General features: G+C 41.5%; 1 protein-coding gene across 1 annotated transcript in view; it reads right to left on the minus strand.

Moving 5' to 3' along the window:
- The window catches only part of lrrk2 (leucine-rich repeat kinase 2), a 205,342-nt gene that overhangs the window by 136,616 nt on the left and 49,960 nt on the right, over positions 1-18,766 (minus strand). The window contains 6 exon segments of the mRNA XM_034175890.1: positions 1,239-1,427; positions 3,258-3,522; positions 6,152-6,322; positions 11,598-11,729; positions 11,842-11,981; positions 17,338-17,482. Coding sequence (XP_034031781.1) covers positions 1,239-1,427; positions 3,258-3,522; positions 6,152-6,322; positions 11,598-11,729; positions 11,842-11,981; positions 17,338-17,482 — 1,042 coding nt within the window.

Raw genomic sequence — 18,766 nt, forward strand, 5'->3', positions numbered from 1 at the left:
CCAATGGAAGTATGATGACCCAGACACCGATGATGGTGACAATGATGACATCACCTCTGGGGTGTAAGCCTATAGAGAGAACATACCATGATGAACCTCTTAGTGAAAATCTCAAAAAGAAGTGCTAAGCTGAGTGATGCCTACTGTATGTTTAACAGGCGATAAACAGGAGGGGAATGTTAAAGATTTTGTATATATGTTATCACTGTTAAACATTTGTACATTTGTCTTCTTTCTCATGAGAACGGTGTTGTGCTGTTTTGCACTTCACCCTGAGAATGTACGTGTTATTCAACCTTGTTTTAGCTTTGTCTTCTTTCTCATGAGAACGGTGTTGTGCTGTTTTGCACTTCACCCTGAGAATGTACGTGTTATTCAACCTTGTTTTAGCTTTGTCTTCTTTCTCATGAGAACGGTGTTGTGCTGTTTTGCACCTGTCTTAACGCAATCCTGAGAATTCAATTTAGTTTTAGCACTCTGGGGTCAATCTGAGCTGGGAATGAAGGGCTGGATGTACTTATTATTATAATATAACTTTGTTTCGCAGCCTCTTACGACTGGGAGTAAGAGAACGTTTTGACTGTTGTGATGTGGTGCTTAGTGTGAAGGAGTGTGAAGGACAGGACACTTCAGGCAGATGCAGAACAGCTGATAACTGCAACAGACGAACGAGATGTGCTGACCTGTGTAAAAGAAAGTGTTCTTCCTTACAGCTGCACTTATTGACGTATGCGTTTATGTTACGGGAAGAAACTTGTCTTGCGTCATCACCCCCACCCTTAGGACAAGTTTTTTGTTTATGTGATGAGGGCGTCTCTTAATAAAAAGAGCGGAAAAGCAGGCCAGACTTTAGTGTAGCCTTGGTGTACAGCCTGACTGCACTCCGCGCGTAAAATTTGACTTTCTGTCTCACTGGTGTTTCTTGACTCTGTTTGTCTTGTTAAAGGTTTTAAAAATGTTTGGAGGAGAAAATACCCAACAGTAGGAAAATTCCTTTCCTGGATACATCCCTGGGTTTGGATCTGCAAAAAAATGAATGGCTTCTTTCTTGGCCCAATCTACTGATGCAGACTGCAGAAATAAGAACTCCACGGTAATATCTGCACTGAGAATTATGATCCAGAACAGAAACAATGACACTGTTGTTCACTTTTCAGCCAAATTAAAGTCCTGACAGTTACGTATATGCATTCAGTTAAACAAACTGCCTTCACCATTTTCAACATTGAAGACGTTACCGTCACTGTCCATGTCGTCACAAAGAAATGGGGTGTCTTCTGTAGACACAAAGCTGAAAGTAGAGTCATCACTCCCATCGGAAAGGTAGCCAGAGGTCAGACAGGAGTCAGCCGGAGGCCTTGAAGTAGCACTGATTTTTCTTGACCTTTGTAAAGACTGAATGTACCTGGCCAAACGTACACCTTTACCTTGGAGACACAACACAATATAAATAAAAGAACATTAACCATGTATCGGACAATAACTTAAAAAATGGAATGTTAAATTTATTCTGAAATATACATTTAAAGCATTCATGTCGTCATTAAAAGAGAATTTATATAATTAAACAAATCAAAACAATAAATGTGTACATATACAAACGTTGTGCAAATGTTTGGGCAACACTGACAATTTTCATGATTTTCCTTTATAAATCATTGGTTGTCTGGATCAGAAATTTCAGTTAAATATATCATAAGCAGACAAACACACTGATATCTGAGAAGTGAAGTGAAGTTTCTAGTATTTACAGAAAGTGCACAATAATTATTTAAACAAAATTAGGCAGGTGCATAAATTTGGGCACCCTTGTCATTTTATTGACTTGAATACATTTAGCACTAATTCTTGGAACACAAAATTGACCCTTGACCTCCTTACACAGGTAAATCCAATCACGAGAAAGGATATTTAAGGTGGCCATTTGCAAATGTTTTCCCTCTTTTCATCTCTTCTAATGAGTGGCAACATGGGAGCCTCTAAACAACGCTCAAATGACCTGAAAACAAAGATTGTTCAACATCATGGTTTAGGAAGGATACAAAAAGCTATCTCAGAGATTTCAGCTGTCAGTTTCCACTGTGAGGAAATTGAAGACCGCAGGCACAGTACTAGTTAAGGCCCGAAGTGGCAGGCCAAGAAAAATCTCGGATAAGCTGAAGCGAAGGATGGTGAGAACAGTCATAGTCAACCCACAAACCTGCTCCAAAGGCCTACAACATGATCTTGCTGCAAATAGTGTCTCTGTGCATCGTTCAACTATACAGCGCACTTTGCACAAAGAGATGCTATATGATGCTGTAATGCAGAGGAAGCCTTTTCTGTGTACACACCACAAACAGAGTCGCTGGAGGTACACTAAAGCACATTTGGATAAGCTAACTTCATTTTGGAATAAGGTGCTGTGGACTGATGAAACTAAAATTGAGTTATTTGGACATAAGGGGCGGTATGCATGGCAGAAAAAGAACACAGCATTCCAAGAAAAACACTTGCTACCTACAGTAAAATTTGGAGGTGGTTCCATCATGCTGTGGGGCTGTGTGGCCAGTGCAGGTACTGGGAATCTTGTTAAAGTTGAGGGTCACATGGATTCCAGTCAATATCAGCAGATTCTTGAGAACAATGTTAATGAATCAGTGACAAAGTTGAAGTTGCGCCGGGGCTGGCTCTTTCAACAAGACAACGACCCTAAACACTGCTCAAAATCTACTAAGGCATTCATACAGAGGAACAAGTACAACATTCTGGAACGGCCATTTCAGTCCCCAGACCTGACTATTATTGAAAATCTGTGGTGTGATTTTAAGCGGGCTGTCCATGCTCGGAAACCAACAAACCTGAGATGTTTTGTAAAAAAGAATGGTCCAAAATACCTTTAACCAGAATCCAGACTCTCACTGGAAGCTACAGGAAGTGTTTAGAGGCTGTTATTTCTGCAAAAGGAGGATCTCCTAAATATTGATGTATTTTTTCTGTTGGGGTGCCCAAATTTATGCACCTGTCTAATTTAGTTTAAAGAATTATTGCACACTTTCTGTAAATCCTACAAACTTCGTTTCACTTCTCAAATATCACTGTGTTTGTCTGCTAAATTATATATTTAACTGAAATTGCTGATCCAAACAACCAATGATTTATAAAGGAAAATTAGGGTGCCCAAATGTTTGCATACAACTGCAAAATATATTTAAGGCATCTGAAAGGCAGAAATCAATGCATTATGTGAAATTCTGTGCCAAGATTTGTTTGCTCACTGTTACTGTTACGCGTGCTGTGCATTCGGCCTCTTCCACCCAACAGGGGGCTTAGCCAGGCAGCATGCAGGTGACCCAATCGAAAGCCCCCCAGACAGAGAGCGCCACTGTTGATGTCCAGACCCAGACGACTCAGTAGCTGAATAATGATGGGGCCATCGTCCCGCTTCACACTAAGCGCCAGAGCCTTGCACAGGTGTTGCTCATAGACGCCTCGGCTCAGAAGGATCTCAACCAGTGCAACTGGCCCACCCCTCTCACACACCTGGAACACACAACAGTGCCATGACAGAGATATTATTACTACTGTGATCAATTATTAGCTCCTACTATGGAGCTGAAAAGGTCAACAACAGAATGGTTTCAGTTGATACTTTCATCCATTTGTCTGTGCATGTGTCTGAATGCACAAGAGTCACACTAATGTCAACCAATTAACACTGTGCTTTCCAGCTTTCTCAGATGTGTATTGTTTTCAAAATACAGATCAATAAAATGATACCACCCCCATACCACTTCCTTGGAGTGGTAAAAAATCTTTTGTGTTGAAATACCTGAATTAAACTGCTCAGCCCCTGTCCAAGTAATTGACAAATACATTAGGTACACATGCGCAGCTGAAGATGTTGCCAAAACTTTCCATCAGTTCCACAAATTAGTGATACTAAGTCGAAACATTTCCAAGTATTTTGAAACTCATTTCAAACATTTTCCAGAGTCCATATCAATTTCAACTTATTTTCATTTATATAGCACCAATCACAACAAAGTTGTCTCAAGGTGTGTCACACAAGTAAAGTCTAACCTTACCAACCCATTTTAAAGTCTATTAAAGTCTAACCTTACCAACCAATTTAGATCGAATTGAGGCAGTGGCCCACTCTCTTTACTAATAAAATGAATTTAAAAGGGTAGAAAGCTTAGTACTATACTATGCAGTAAGATACAGCCGTACAAAAGGAAAAATAAGTGCTTCTTAAGTTTGAACTTGAAAGTCTCTACAGAATCTGACTGTTTTATTGATGCAGGGAGATCATTCAACAAAGCAGGCGCACGATAAGAGAAAGCACTGTGACCCACAGACCCTAAGGACACAAAGTAGTCCTGCACCCTGAGAACGCAGGGTGTAGGACTACCGGGGCTGGTACGTAGGGTTTTAGTTGGTCAGCTAAGTAGAAAGGTGCTAGTCCATGAATAATTTTATAGGTTAGTAAGAGAACTGTAAAATCTGATCTCACTGGGATTGGAAGCCAGTAAAGAGACACCAAAATGAGTGTAATGTGGTCAAACTTTCTGCTTCCTGTCAAAAGTCTCTGCAGCAGCAGCATTATGAACCAATTGGAGACCTCTAAAGCTGGACAGCAGTAAACCAGAAAATAGAACATTGCAGTAGTCCAATCAAGAAGAAACAAATGCATGAGCTCTCTCTCTCTTTGCCTTTTTTCAATACCCTGCTGTTTCTGATCACCTCTCACACACACAGGCGCTGTGTACATGGATCAGACACACACACACACACACACACACGTTTTCATATGTGACACCACTGTGGATCAAAGCTGTTCACACGTGTATGTCCGCTGGTGCTGGAGGTTTTATGACACTTGATGGCTCAAAGTCCCACTTCTGTAAAATGCCACCTGGTTTGCAGAAACGGAGGCACAGTTCGCTCTGAGATCACAGCAGATGACACAAAATATTATTAAGTCATGTCGGCCATCAGCGCCACGGAAACGAGGCTGATCGCGCTCCTGCAAAACCACCCACTGCAAATAAATACGCAGTGATCAAGTATCACTTCCTCAAAACGTTTGAACCGTCAGACGCTGATAGGGCCAGCAGGCTCTTCTCTCTGCACAGGCTGGAGGACAGCAAGCCCTTCAGAGTTCATCAACAGAATGCTGCAGCTCCGACTAGACTTTTTGTGCAGCAACTCTCTCCTCACGTGCGCGCAGCACTGGAACAACATCATGATCATGGACTGCCATGCACTGGTAATTTTTCCCGGCTGTCCAGCACCATGGTATGACTGCGACAGCACTCGCCACATCACATGCAGCGGCAGAAGCCCCACACAACACACACCAGCTCCGCTGCGGAGGAGCTGCATCAGTCCTCCACAAAAGACGACACAAAAATATTTTGTGTCGTCTGCTGTGATCTCAGAGCAAACTGTGCCTCCGTTTCTGCAAACCAGGCGGCAGTTTACAGAAGTGGGACTTTGAGCCATCAAGTGTGGAAAAACCTCCAGCAGCAGCGGACATACGGGTGTGAACAGCTTTGATCCACAGAGGTGTGACATATGAAAACAGAAAACCCAGTGTGATCAGCTGAAGAGAAGGTGAAGCGTGCATGTGTGCAACCAATAATTTGCATCACTTTTTACCAAAACTGGGGCAACTTTAACTTTTGACCCCTGTAGAAACTGAAACTGACGTTTGTCACCATTCTTGCTGTTTTTACCACAAAACATTCATAACATTCAGTCACAGACATTCCAAACTAGTTACAGTTAAATGCAATTCATCAAATGTCAGTGATATCACAAAGGTTGGGGAAAACCTCCAGAGACCTGTGGCACTGGTGCTGACCTGCACCACGTGAGTGAAAAAGCCATTATTCTTGCACTGTAAACTCTGTGCCGAAACGCACTCACAAGAATTATTCTGAACAAGATTCCGTTCCAGGACCCAAAGGGGTTCCATACTGTGCTGGATGTAGTAACGACCAGCACCAGTGCATGTTCCCAGACCTGACCCCCCAAAAAATTATGCTCATCAGTGACCAAAACCCACTGAATATTTATGACACAGAGAGAAATTAAAAAGAATTTATTGGAGTTCAGACACTCTCCAGATTCTCTTTAAAGTATGTGAGGTTTGCTGACGTCTGACCTGCCAGAAAAGAGATTCCGTTTTGGATTTCCAGTTGATGTCAGCACCCAGCTCGATCAGACACTCAACCATCACTACGTCTCCGTCCTTACAGGCCTTTTCCAGCATGCTGTAGTGTAGATCTGAGTCACACCACATCTTCGATAGAGCCAGGCACACCATCGTATGGAGCTAATAAACACAAACAGGTTGTTACAGAAACTACACTCAAAAAATATATAAACGCAACACTTTTGGTTTTGCTCCCATTTTGTATGAGATGAACTCAAAGATCTAAAACTTTTTCCACATTCACAATATCACCATTTCCCTCAAATATTGTTCACAAACCAGTCTAAATCTGTGATAGTGAGCACTTCTCCTTTGCTGAGATAATCCATCCCACCTCACAGGTGTGCCATATCAAGATGCTGATTAGACACCATGATTAGTGCACAGGAGTGCCATACCAAGATGCTGATTAGTGCACAGGTATGCCTTAGACTGTCCACAATAAAAGGCCACTCTGAAAGGTGCAGTTTTGTTTTATTGGGGGGGATACCAATCAGTATCTGGTGTGACCACCATTTGCCTCATGCAGTGCAACACATCTCCTTCGCATAGAGTTGATCAGGTTGTCAATTGTGGCCTGTGGAATGTTGGTCCACTCCTCTTCAATGGCTGGGCGAAGTTGCTGGATATTGGCAGGAACTGGTACACACTGTCGTATACGCCGGTCCAGAGCATCCCAAACATGCTCAATGGGTGATATGTCCGGTGAGTATGCCGGCCATGCAAGAACTGGGACATTTTCAGCTTCCAAGAATTGTGTACAGATCCTTGCAACATGGGGCCGTGCATTATCCTGCTGCAACATGAGGTAATGTTCTTGGATGTATGGGCCTCAGGATCTCGTCACGGTATCTCTGTGCATTCAAAATGCCATCAATAAAATGCACCTGTGTTCTTCGTCCATAACAGACGCCTGCCCATACCATAACCCCACCGCCACCATGGGCAACTCGATCCACAACACTGACATCAGAAAACGACGCCACACATGCTGTCTGCCATCTGCCCTGGACAGTGTGAACCGGAATTCAACCGTGAAGAGAACACCTCTCCAACGTGCCAAACGCCAGCGAATGTGAGCATTTGCCCACTCAAGTCGGTTACGACGACAAACTGGAGTTAGGTCGAGACCCCGATGAGGACGACGAGCATGCAGATGAGCTTCCCTGAGACGGTTTCTGACAGTTTGTGCAGAAATTCTTTGGTTATGCAAACCGATTGTTTCAGCAGCTGTCTGAGTGGCTGGTCTCAGACGATCTTGGAGGTGAACATGCTGGATGTGGAGGTCCTGGGCTGGTGTGGTTAACACGTGGTCTGCGGTTGTGAGGCTGGTTGGATGTACTGCCAAATTCTCTGAAACGCCTTTGGAGACGGCTTATGGTAGAGAAATGAACATTCAATACACGAGCAACAGCTCTGATTGACATTCCTGCTATCAGCATGCCAATTGCACGCTCCCTCAAATCTTGCGACATCTGTGGCATTATGTTGTGTGATAAAACTGCACCTTTCAGAGTGGCCTTTTATTGTGGGCAGTCTAAGGCACACCTGTGCACTAATCATGGTGTCTAATCAGCATCTTGATATGGCACACCTGTGAGGTGGGATGGATTATCTCAGCAAAGGAGAAGTGCTCACTATCACAGATTTGGACTGGTTTGTGAACAATATTTGAGGGAAATGGTGATATTGTGTATGTGGAAAAAGTTTTAGATCTTTGAGTTCATCTCATACAAAATGGGAGCAAAACCAAAAGTGTTGCGTTTATATTTTTGTTGAGTGTATAACTGATCACATTTAATACAGTTTAAAGATTTACACCCAGTAAAAAAAAGCTTGCAGATAATCAGCATTCCAAAAAAGAGAACTCTCAAAACTTTGTCTGGTATGTCTGCATTGTCCTTTTCTAATTTATGTCATCTTTGTGTCCTTCTGGTCTTCTTCTGCTGTACAATACACACACAATTAACTGTTTAGAACATTCTATGTGAAAAAGAGTGAAATTAATAATCATTTTATATTGCTGTGATATTTTTTACACTGGTTACAAAAAAGTATTCTGTACCTTGGGGTTAAATAGTTTCATTGCTTTTTGATGTAAAATAAGAAGTCCTATATAGGCCCTGAGGCTCATTAGTGCCGATGCTTATCACTGCCCCTGGACGGGACTTCAGTTCAACGCAGGGTGCTTCCCCAGCCAAGGTTGGTACCCATTTACAGCTGGGTGGACTGGGACAATGCAGATTAAGAGTCTTGTCCAAGGACACAGACAGGTAGCATGAGCAGGATTTGAACCAGGTCCTTATATTGGCAGGCCAGCTCCTTAGCCACTCAGCTACCTGCTGAAAGAAGAGGAAAATTAAAATTTCTTTCAACAATCATTTGAAAATTTCTGGTCTGTAGGATGAATGTTTTGCACCTGTGTCTAGATGATCCAACTTGTGAGGAGTGCTGTGGAAAAGTGACTTGTTCAGACTCACATTGTGTGTGGACTTGAAAGGGGCTTGATCCATACACAGTCTAACAGAACTGGAATAGATTTACAAAGATCAGGTCAGGTTTGGGAGCATGTGCTGATGATGCATGCTGCTGCATTTACCACATTAAAGAACCACCCTGGACCCTGATTGGTCACCACCCAGACAGAGCACAAGCAGGGATGGACTGGTGCATTTATGAGCCAGATGATATGTGGACATCCCCTTGGTCTTGTCCAATTTCTGGAACACTGAAGCACCTAACCTATGCACTGACTTGCCCAGAGAAACACGTCACATGGCCAGAATGTTATAACTGATGTTCACTCAATAACCTAAGTAGTATGCCTCACCTGAAGCTCTGTAATTAACAGCTCATTTGACAAATTCATTCTGGCAGTAACCAGTAATCAAGTACTAATAGCATCCAGTCACTAGACCACTGGTTAGTGTCCAGCTCTCACAATAATACAGTAAGATAAGTGAATCTCTCAACAGATTCAACACTCTCACCAAACACATAGCTAATTGGTGAGTCCAGGAAGTATTGAAAGCCTGATCTTAAGCCTTAGATTTAAGACGTTCAAAAAGCCAGACTCCATAAAAACTGCAGTGTCCAAATATGCACAGCTGACATCTCTGATGCAAGAATTCCTGCATATAAGCCTCCTGTCAAATGTGAACTACCAAACTTCAGTGAGATTCCAATGGTGAAGAAAACAGCTGAAGGCAGGAAAAGCTGCAGAACCAGATTAAACCTCTTCAGGTAGGTGAAGATGCCATTCTCCTGGTTTTATACAGTTTTTGTTACCACCTCAGAGAAGGGTATCAGTCTAACTGACTTGAAGAAAGAACTTGCTGCTCTTCTCCAGACAGAAAACATGACTGCTTGGGTTGCAAAACATACAGGATTATTACACTGCTCTTTGTAGCACACAAGGTCCTTGCTAGGGTCATTCTCAACAAGTGCCAGGTGCCTGCAACTTAGTGACCAGACCAACATGGTGTCACAGCCTACAAGTCCACCAATGACTGCATTCTACCTCTATGGGTAATTATTAAATGTGAACATGAATTTAAGGAGGATTTATTTACAGTCTATTATAATTCACAAATGCTCAACTCAATCACTTGATGTCCTCTGTGGGATATTATAAAAATTTTCCAGTAAGTTTGTTGACACCATGGCCGGCAACAGCCTGCATACTGGTACTATAATTGATGTGGAGCTCGAAGGCATTGGTTCTGCTTTTGGCACACTAATCTGTGGACTTTATCAGACATATGTTCTGGTCTGTACTCTCAGCCACATGGGGTGTGCAGCCAGTACATTCTGAGTGCCGGTCCCAAGCCCGGATAAATGAGGAGGGTTGCGTCAGGAAGGGCATCCGGCGTAAAACAAGCCAACCCAACTATGCAGACTAGAATTTCCATATCGGATCGGCCAAGGCCCGGGTTAACAACGTCCACCACTGGTGCTCTTGCCCAACAGGGTGCCGGTGGAAATTGGGCTACTGCTGAGTGAAGACGACAAAGAAGAGGAGGAGAACGTTTCCACAAACAGCGGAAGAAGAAGAAAACTAGAAGGGTGGAAATGAGAGTGGGGACTTTGAATATTGGTAGTATGACTGGTAAAGGGAGAGAGCTGGCTGATATGATGGAGAGGAGAAAGGTAGACATATTGTGTGTGCAAGAGACCAAGTGGAAGAGAAGTAAGAGCAGGAGCATCCGCGATGGGTACAAGTTGTTGTACCATGGTGAGAACAGGAAGAGAAATGGTGTTGGGGTCATTTTAAAGGAAGAGTATGTTAAAAGTGTGTTGAACGTTAAGTGAGTGTCTAACAGGGTGATGAGTGTGAAGTTAGAAATTGAAGGGGTGATGATGAATATCATCAGTGCACATGCCCCACAGGTTGTTTGTGAGATGAAGGAGAAAGAAGATTTCTGGAGTGTGTTAGATGAGGTGGTGGAGAGCATGCCCAAGCATGAAAGAGTGGCGATCAGAGCGGACTTCAATGGGCATGTTGGTGAAGGGAAAAGAGCGCTTGGTGGTGGAATGAAGAGGTCTAGGAAAGCATAAGGAGAAAGAGGTTGGCAAAAACGTTTTGGGATAGTCGGAGAGATGAAGAAAGTAGACAGGAGTACAAGGAGATGCGGCGTAAGGCAAAAAGAGAAGTGGCAAAAGCGAAGGAAAAGGCATATTGCGAGCTGTACTAGAAGTTGAATAGTAAGGAAGGAGAAAAGGACTCGTACAGATTGGCCAAAGGGACAGAGCTGGAAAGGATGTGCAGCAGGTTAGGATGGTAAAAGATGCACATGGTAATGTGCTGACAAGTGAGGAGTGTGTGCTGACAAGGTGAAGGGAATATTTGGAAGAGCTGATGAATGAAGAAAATGAGCGACAGAAAAGGCTGGATGATGTGCTGAGAGTAAGTCAGGAAGTACAAGAGATTAGTAAGGAAAAAGTGAGGGCTACTATGAAGAGGATGAAGAGTGGAAAGGCAGTTGGTCCAGATGACATTCCAGTGGAGGCATGGAAATGTCTTGGAGAGATGGCAGTGGAGTTTCTAACCAGATTGTTTAATAAAATCTTGGAAAGTGAGAGGATGCCTGAGGAGTGGAAACAAAGTGTGCTGGTTCCTATTTTCAAGAACAAGGGTGATGCGCAGATCTGCAGTAACTACAGAGGCATAAAGTTGAAAAATTGAAAAGGAGATAAATACTCTCTTCTGACATTCTGTATAGCATAATAAGGTAGGGTAAATGTAGTAATGCCATCTCTGAAAAGGAAACTCTTCATGTGCTAAAATATGGTTCCCATCACTTGTAATTTGGGCTTAAGGTGCAAGCAGCAGTACAAAGCTGATCTTCCTGCTAGGATGTCTGTTATTAATAACAACCAAGTAAGTCTAACTTACTTGGCTATTATTGCTCTGATTGAGTGATTCCTCTTGGAGGTGATGGAAGATCTGTCTGTCAAAGTGCTCTCTTTGTAAGTCAGCAGCAGCTGCTGAACAGGCATCCATCATCCTCAGTGCTACCTGGAAACACTGAAAAACAGAGTGAGAGTTCACCAGCACAAAATTACAATCAATAACACACAAGAGCATCATGTTGAACAGATGTCTACAGGAAACACCACCTGATATAGACTTATCTGACCTTCAGGACCATCTCTGCGTCTCCTCTGTGCTGGTTGAGAGAGGAAATCACCACTGAAGCCAGAACTGGTACAATAATCTGAGACAGCTTCTTTTTAGATACAAGGTAGCAGAGCAGCTTCAGACCCCAGTAGTGTATCTCTGGAGGAAGGTATGGGGTCACAGAGTAATTATGTCTAACAATATTACGAGTCACACTGCCATTCAAACATGTTAAAAAATTTACATGACCCATATGGGTATACACAATTTATATACATTTTGGTTCAAGTAAACAGGTTTTAATCCACAGTTGACAAGAAGACTAAACAACGGTCAACAGGATATTAGCTTCATGTCACTGATATATTTACTAACCAGAGGGCCATAAACCACCTGAAGAGGCAGCACTGCTCCTGAAAATATTCCTGATGCAAGTTTGGTTTAAGAAGTAAACAGCAGATATTAATAAATACAGAAAATGCACACAAGACATACCAGAGGAGAGATCTGAGAACAAATCAAGTCAGGTCAAGTCAGGGAGCAAAGTGCTGGTGTCCCATTTTGCTACAATTACAAACACCACAAACCTGCCTGATGGCAGCCACCTGAGCAGACGTTCTGAGAACAAGCTCAGAAAATGACCCTAACCCACCAATGCCACCCCAAATACCCCATCCCCATCCAAACTTTTTTTTTTTTTCTTGCAGCGGTAAGGCCAGGTTCACCCATGAGGGACAATTTGAACAAGTACAGAATCAATCTGAGAATCAATGCCGAGTATTGTCAAATGGACCATTTGCAAAGAACTGTGGCTGCCAATTACAAAATGGGATACTTTTTAAATGTGGTTAATGCAACTATTTAAATATCACATATAGTTGTGATTAATCAAGAAACATAAGCAACACCAAATTTGCATGCTCACAGAGCTCACAAAGTGATGTGCACATTAATATTTGGACAAACGCACCTCTGACATGGAAGATGACTGTTAACCGTAAAGTTGTGTTCAAATTGTTTTGTTTCAGATGCAGAAGAAAAATTATCATGTGTGCTAAAAATTAAATGTGAGCTAAATGACTTCTTTTTGAGGTTTGAAATACAAGATTTTTCCGATGATAGTAAGAATATTTTGGAAAACCTTCCTGTTGACCAAAATACCAGGATTGCAATCGACCCATGGAGAGTTCAATCAATCTTTAAGAAGGTGTCTACAAAAAAATCCACCGGTCCAGACGGCATCTCTGCAATGCTTATAAAAGCATGTGCAGAAGAATTGGCCCCCTGTCTTCCAGCAGTCTGTAGACCTTCATACTGTACCAACCCTCTGGAATAGATCCATTATTGTTCCAATTTCCCATAAATCGTGCTCATCTGGAAACAATGACTATAGGCCAATAGCTTTAACATTTGTTGTAAGCAAGTGCTTCGAAAAGATTATGCTATCTTTCCTCAAGACGGATGTTAATCCTGTACTTGACCCACTCCAATTTGCTTATAGGCAGGGTAGAGGCACTGATGATGCCATCAACAGCTTAACCCACCTTTCACTTAAGCACTTGGAAGATCCTACGCACGGATTTTATTGGTTGATTTCAGTTCAGCCTTTAATACATTACAACCATACCTGTGCTAAGTTAAAGGAAATGAATGTCAACCCATTTTTAATTAGATGGTATCATTCTTTTTTAACTAATAGGTTACAACAAATCAGAGTTAACCGAGCTCTTTCGGTACTCAAATCATCAAGCACAGGTGCACCACAAGGCTGTGTCAGTTCTCGGTTCTCTTCACTCTTTATACTACAACCCCTGGAAAAAATTATGGAATCACTGGCCTCGGAGGATGTTCATTCAGTTGTTTAATTTTGTAGAAAAAAGCAAATCACAGACATGACACAAAACTAAAGTCATTTCAAATGGCAACTTTATGGCTTTAAGAAACTTTATAAGAAATCAGGAAAAAAAATTGTGGCAGTCAGTAACGGTTACTTTTTTAGACCAAGGAGAGGGAAAAAAATATGGAATCACTCAATTCTGAGGAAAAAATTATGGAATCATGAAAAACAAAAGAACGCTCCAACACATCACTAATATTTTGTTGCACCAACTCTGGCTTTTATAACAGCTTGCAGTCTCTGAGGCATGGACTCTTCATCAATCTGGCTCCAACGTGCTCTGATTGCTGTTGCCAGATCAGCTTTGCAGGTTGGAGCCTTGTCATGGACCATTTTCTTCAACTTCCACCAAAGATTTTCAATTGGATTAAGATCCGGACTATTTGCAAGCCATGACATTGACCCTATGTGTCTTTTTTGCAAGGAATGTTTTCACAGTTTTTGCTCTACGGCAAGATGCATTATCACCTTGAAAAATGATTTCATCATCCCCAAACATCCTTTCAATTGATGGGATAAGAAAAGTGTCAAATATCAACGTAAACGTGTGCATTTATTGATGATGTAATGACAGCCAACTCCCCAGTGCCTTTACCTGACATGCAGCCCCATATCATCAATGACTGTGGAAATTTACATGTTCTCTTCAGGCAGTCATCTTTATACATCTCATTGGAACAGCACCAAACAAAAGTTCTAGCATCATCACCTTGCCCAATGCAGATTCGAGATTCATCACTGAATATGACTTTCATCCAGCCATCCACAGTCCACGATTGCTTTTCCTTAGCCCATTGTAACCTTGTTTTTTTCTGTTTAGGTGTTAATGGTGGCTTTCATTTAGCTTTTCTGTATGTAAATCCTATTTCCTTTAGGCGGTTTCTTACAGTTCGGTCACAGACGTTGACCGTTCCTCATTTGTTTTGTTGTGCATTTTCGATTTTTGAGACATATTGCTTTAAGTTTTCTGTCTTGATGCTTTGATGTCTTCCTTGGTCTACCAGTATGTTTGCCTTTAACAACCTTCCCATGTTGTTTGTATTTGGTCCAGAGTTTAGACACAGCTGACTGTGAACAACCAACATCTTTTGCAACATTGCGTGATGATTTACCCTCTTTTAAGAGTTTGATAATCCTCTCCTTTGTTTCAATTGACATCTCTCGTGTTGGAGCCATGATTCATGTCAGTCCACTTGGTGCAACAGCTCTCCAAGGTGTGATCACTCCTTTTTAGATGCAGACTAACGAGCAGATCTGATTTGATGCAGGTGTTAGTTTTGGGGATGAAAATTTACAGGGTGATTCCATAATTTATTCCTCAGAATTGAGTGAGTCCATATTTTTTTCCCTCTGCTTGGTCTAAAAAAGTAACCATTACTGACTGCCACAATTATTTTTCCTGATTTCTTATAGTGTTTCTTAAAGCCAGAAAGTTGCCATTTGAAATGACTTTAGTTTTGTGTCATGTCTGTGATCTGCTTTTTTTCTACAAAATTAAACAACTGAATGAACATCCTCTGAGGCCGGTGATTCCATAATTATTGCCAGGGGTTGTAATAACTGTACAAATAACTACTGTAATAACTTTGTTTTTAAATTTGCTGATGACACAGCCATTTTGAGCCTACTGCACAAAGACTCAAGTCCAACAAAGTACTTATCTGAAGTGAAACACTTTGTGCAGTGGTGTGATGACAACCACTTGGTTTTAAAATGTTAATAAAACCAAGGAAATGATTCTGGATCCAAGGACTGTTGGGGCCATACTCCTGTGGTCATACATGGTACTCCTATTGACCAGGTCAGCTCATACAAGTACTTGGGGCTGCACATAGACAATACTCTCAGTTGGACTGTACATGTGGACAGTTTGTGTTCTCGACTCCATCAGAGACTTTATTTTCTTCGTAGACTTTGTTTGTATGGTGTCAATCAAAAAATAATGTTGTTTTACCAGGCAGTGCTAGAGAGCCTAGTCAGATATGGCATGACTACCTGGTACGGCAACCTCTCTGCACAACTTAAAACAAAACTTAACAGACAAATTGATAATGCAATGAAGATAACTGGAAAGAAACAATATCAGTCCCTCAGCTCACTCTATGAAGAGTCTGTCTTGAAAGCAGCTCAGAGGATATTGATGGATTCAGCTCATGTCCTTCACACAGAGTATACTCTCCTTCCCTCTGGGAGAAGGTATAGAGTCCCTCGGAGCAGACTGAATACACTCAAAAATTCATTTGTCCCCATGTCCATCAAATTGCTAAACAATAATGTCTAAAATTGGAATTGTGCAATACTTATGGTGTTTCTCCTGACTTCCTGTCATGTTCATTTGTTATGGATGTGGTTGTGTTTTTACTTGTATCTGTTTGTTTTCCTTTTGTAAAGGCACTTAGCATGAGTCCAAGACAAATTTCCCTGAGGGGACAATAAAGTGTATCGTATCGTATCGTAAAGCAGTGTTTCTCCAACCCTGGTCACCACGGGGCCCCTTTCCTGCACATTTTTCTTTTAACCTGCCTCTGAGGTCAGACAATGAGCTCAGTCAGGTGTCTTACTAGTTTATGATTGGCTGAGCACACCTGATTGAGCTTATCAGCTTTTTTGAGAACAGGAGAGATGAAAAATGTGCAGGTAAGGGGTCCCTGAGGACAAGAATCAGGAACCACTGCGCTAAAGGTCTTATCCGGCCACCAAGCTGCCAGTTTCACATCCCAGGGTTCTCACCAGGATTTTTTCACAGCATAGGAGGGAACTTAGCGGCGCATAGCTGCACGACGAGCATTGCAGGCGCAAGTATTGTTGGAGGATATGGGGCATTCTCCTTCCCCACACCAAAATTCTGAAATTTATAACTTTGAAACACTATTTTCTGCATTTTGAAGGCTATTTTGTTTTGCTAATTGGGATGTTAAATAACGTGTGACATGTCCTTTAAAAAAGGAAAAAAAAAATCCCAGAAAAGCCCTTTTGTGCAGGTTAAATCACAGCTTAGGGGCCCAAATCACAGCATCAGGGATCCAAATCACAGCATAGGGGCCCCTATGCTCAACTGCACTGGTGAGAACCCTGCATCCATAAGCAAATGATTTACAACTCAGGGTCAAAGTAGTAATCTTGTAGAATCACAGTTTGCACTGCGATCTGGTAGAAACTGTAAATCAGATTTTCTGATAATACAAACAACACTAACTTTTGACTGGAGTTTCTGCCTGTAGAATGATTATCATCAGTCTAAAGTGATAAAATAACATTTGAATTTTTCTATTTGTAGAAACTACAACTCTACTGAAGGAAAACTAAGATTCCACCAGATCACAGTTTCTGCCTTCAGTCATCTGGCCACTGTTCAGTCAACAACAGGTAAATGATACTAGATGTTAGAAAAGTGGTTTGTGTTGGACAACGTTCATGAATAAAGCTGTGACAACTAATATTTCTATTTAACCTCATGTTCACACAAGTAACAAATACATTTGGTGACAATTGTCTCAAATCAACAAACTATTTCTTTCCTTCTATCTCTAGAGATTGGTGATATCTGACTCAACAACAAACGCTCAAGACTTCTTTCGTCTACAGAACAGTGATGACAAGTTTTTCAGTATTCTATACCTCGTTCCTGTGGGAACATCTGTAGTGTGTGAAGCACTGTGTCTATTGCCCCCTGCTGGCAGAGTAGGTCCACTGCCCCGGAACAGTCAGCCAGAGAAAACAGCGCCTTCAAACCGCACTTCTGTATGGATGAGCTGCTGATAAACTACAGACAAAAATCACATCGTCTTAATCAAGGTTGACATCACAATATGTCTACAGTACACCATAAAAAAGGTCTATGTGTGAAAACAACGGTGTTGCATACAAGCAATAACAAATGAGTAAAACACACAGACACACACAAATACAGTAAAATAAGTGCAAGGACACTCATTGTTTCCTGACTGAAACCCTTTTTCTTAAAATACAGCAATTTCATGACCAGCACCCATAACCATAGTATAAAAGATGACCTCCTTATGCACATCTACAGGAAAAATCACTGTGCAATCATCATGAAATGTACAACTGACAGGATTCGTTGAGAATAGTATATTAGCTTTTGAGAAAAGAAAAAAATTCTTCCTATGTGCAATTAATGGGGGTGGGTGGGGATGGATCTGGCTTTTCTTTCACCAAAACATTAAATCTAGGTTTGCAGCTCAGATGTACCTTCTGGCAAATTGTAGCTGAACTTTCAGGTCTTCTTTTTAATAAAATCCTCCTCTATACCACCACTTCATCATGTCATAGCCAGAGAAGCCTGTAACTTCTTCTGGGTTGTCTGGGTGTCTTGGTGGCTTTCCTCACTCTTCTCCTTCTTGCACAGTCACTCAGATTTTTGAGAACTGTCTACTCCACGCAGATTTACCACAGAGTGTCATACTGTTTGAATTTCTTCATAACTGATGTGAATAAAGTTCAAGACATATTCAGTGAAAACTGGCAATAAAACTGATTATTTACAGGTGTTATACCAAAGGGGCTGATTACTTATGCAACCCGTCAACTTTTATGTTTTGAATTAATTTATATCAAGTTGTACAGATTTACTTTCAGTTTGAGTCTAAAGAAGATTATTTTAGAAATTTTTATATTGACAAGCTTGATTTACTTTCACACTTATTTCGCACAAATTAAAATGTGTGAAATACCAAGGGGCTGAATACTTTTGCAAGCCACTGTATATACATGTACACAAAGAAGCACACACACTAATGCAAATAAATCATTTCATACTTGCTCATCATGTTGTCCTTTTGCTGAACAGGTGTCACTTATAGCATAAACTCACTGTGGGTTTACATCATAATAAAGCAGCGCTGAGCCTACATTTGTTGCTGGCTGCTGTTAAAGATGAAAACGGTTCAGTCAGATGTGATGGTGGTTTCACTGGTGACAGTTGTGTGGTTAGTTGACTTATTGTGACTTTCCTTTCCCTATATATCCCCATATATATATACACACACACACACACATATATATATATATATATATACACACATTA

Source organism: Thalassophryne amazonica, chromosome 8 (genome assembly GCF_902500255.1).
Source record: "Thalassophryne amazonica chromosome 8, fThaAma1.1, whole genome shotgun sequence".
Classification (NCBI taxonomy): domain Eukaryota; kingdom Metazoa; phylum Chordata; class Actinopteri; order Batrachoidiformes; family Batrachoididae; genus Thalassophryne; species Thalassophryne amazonica.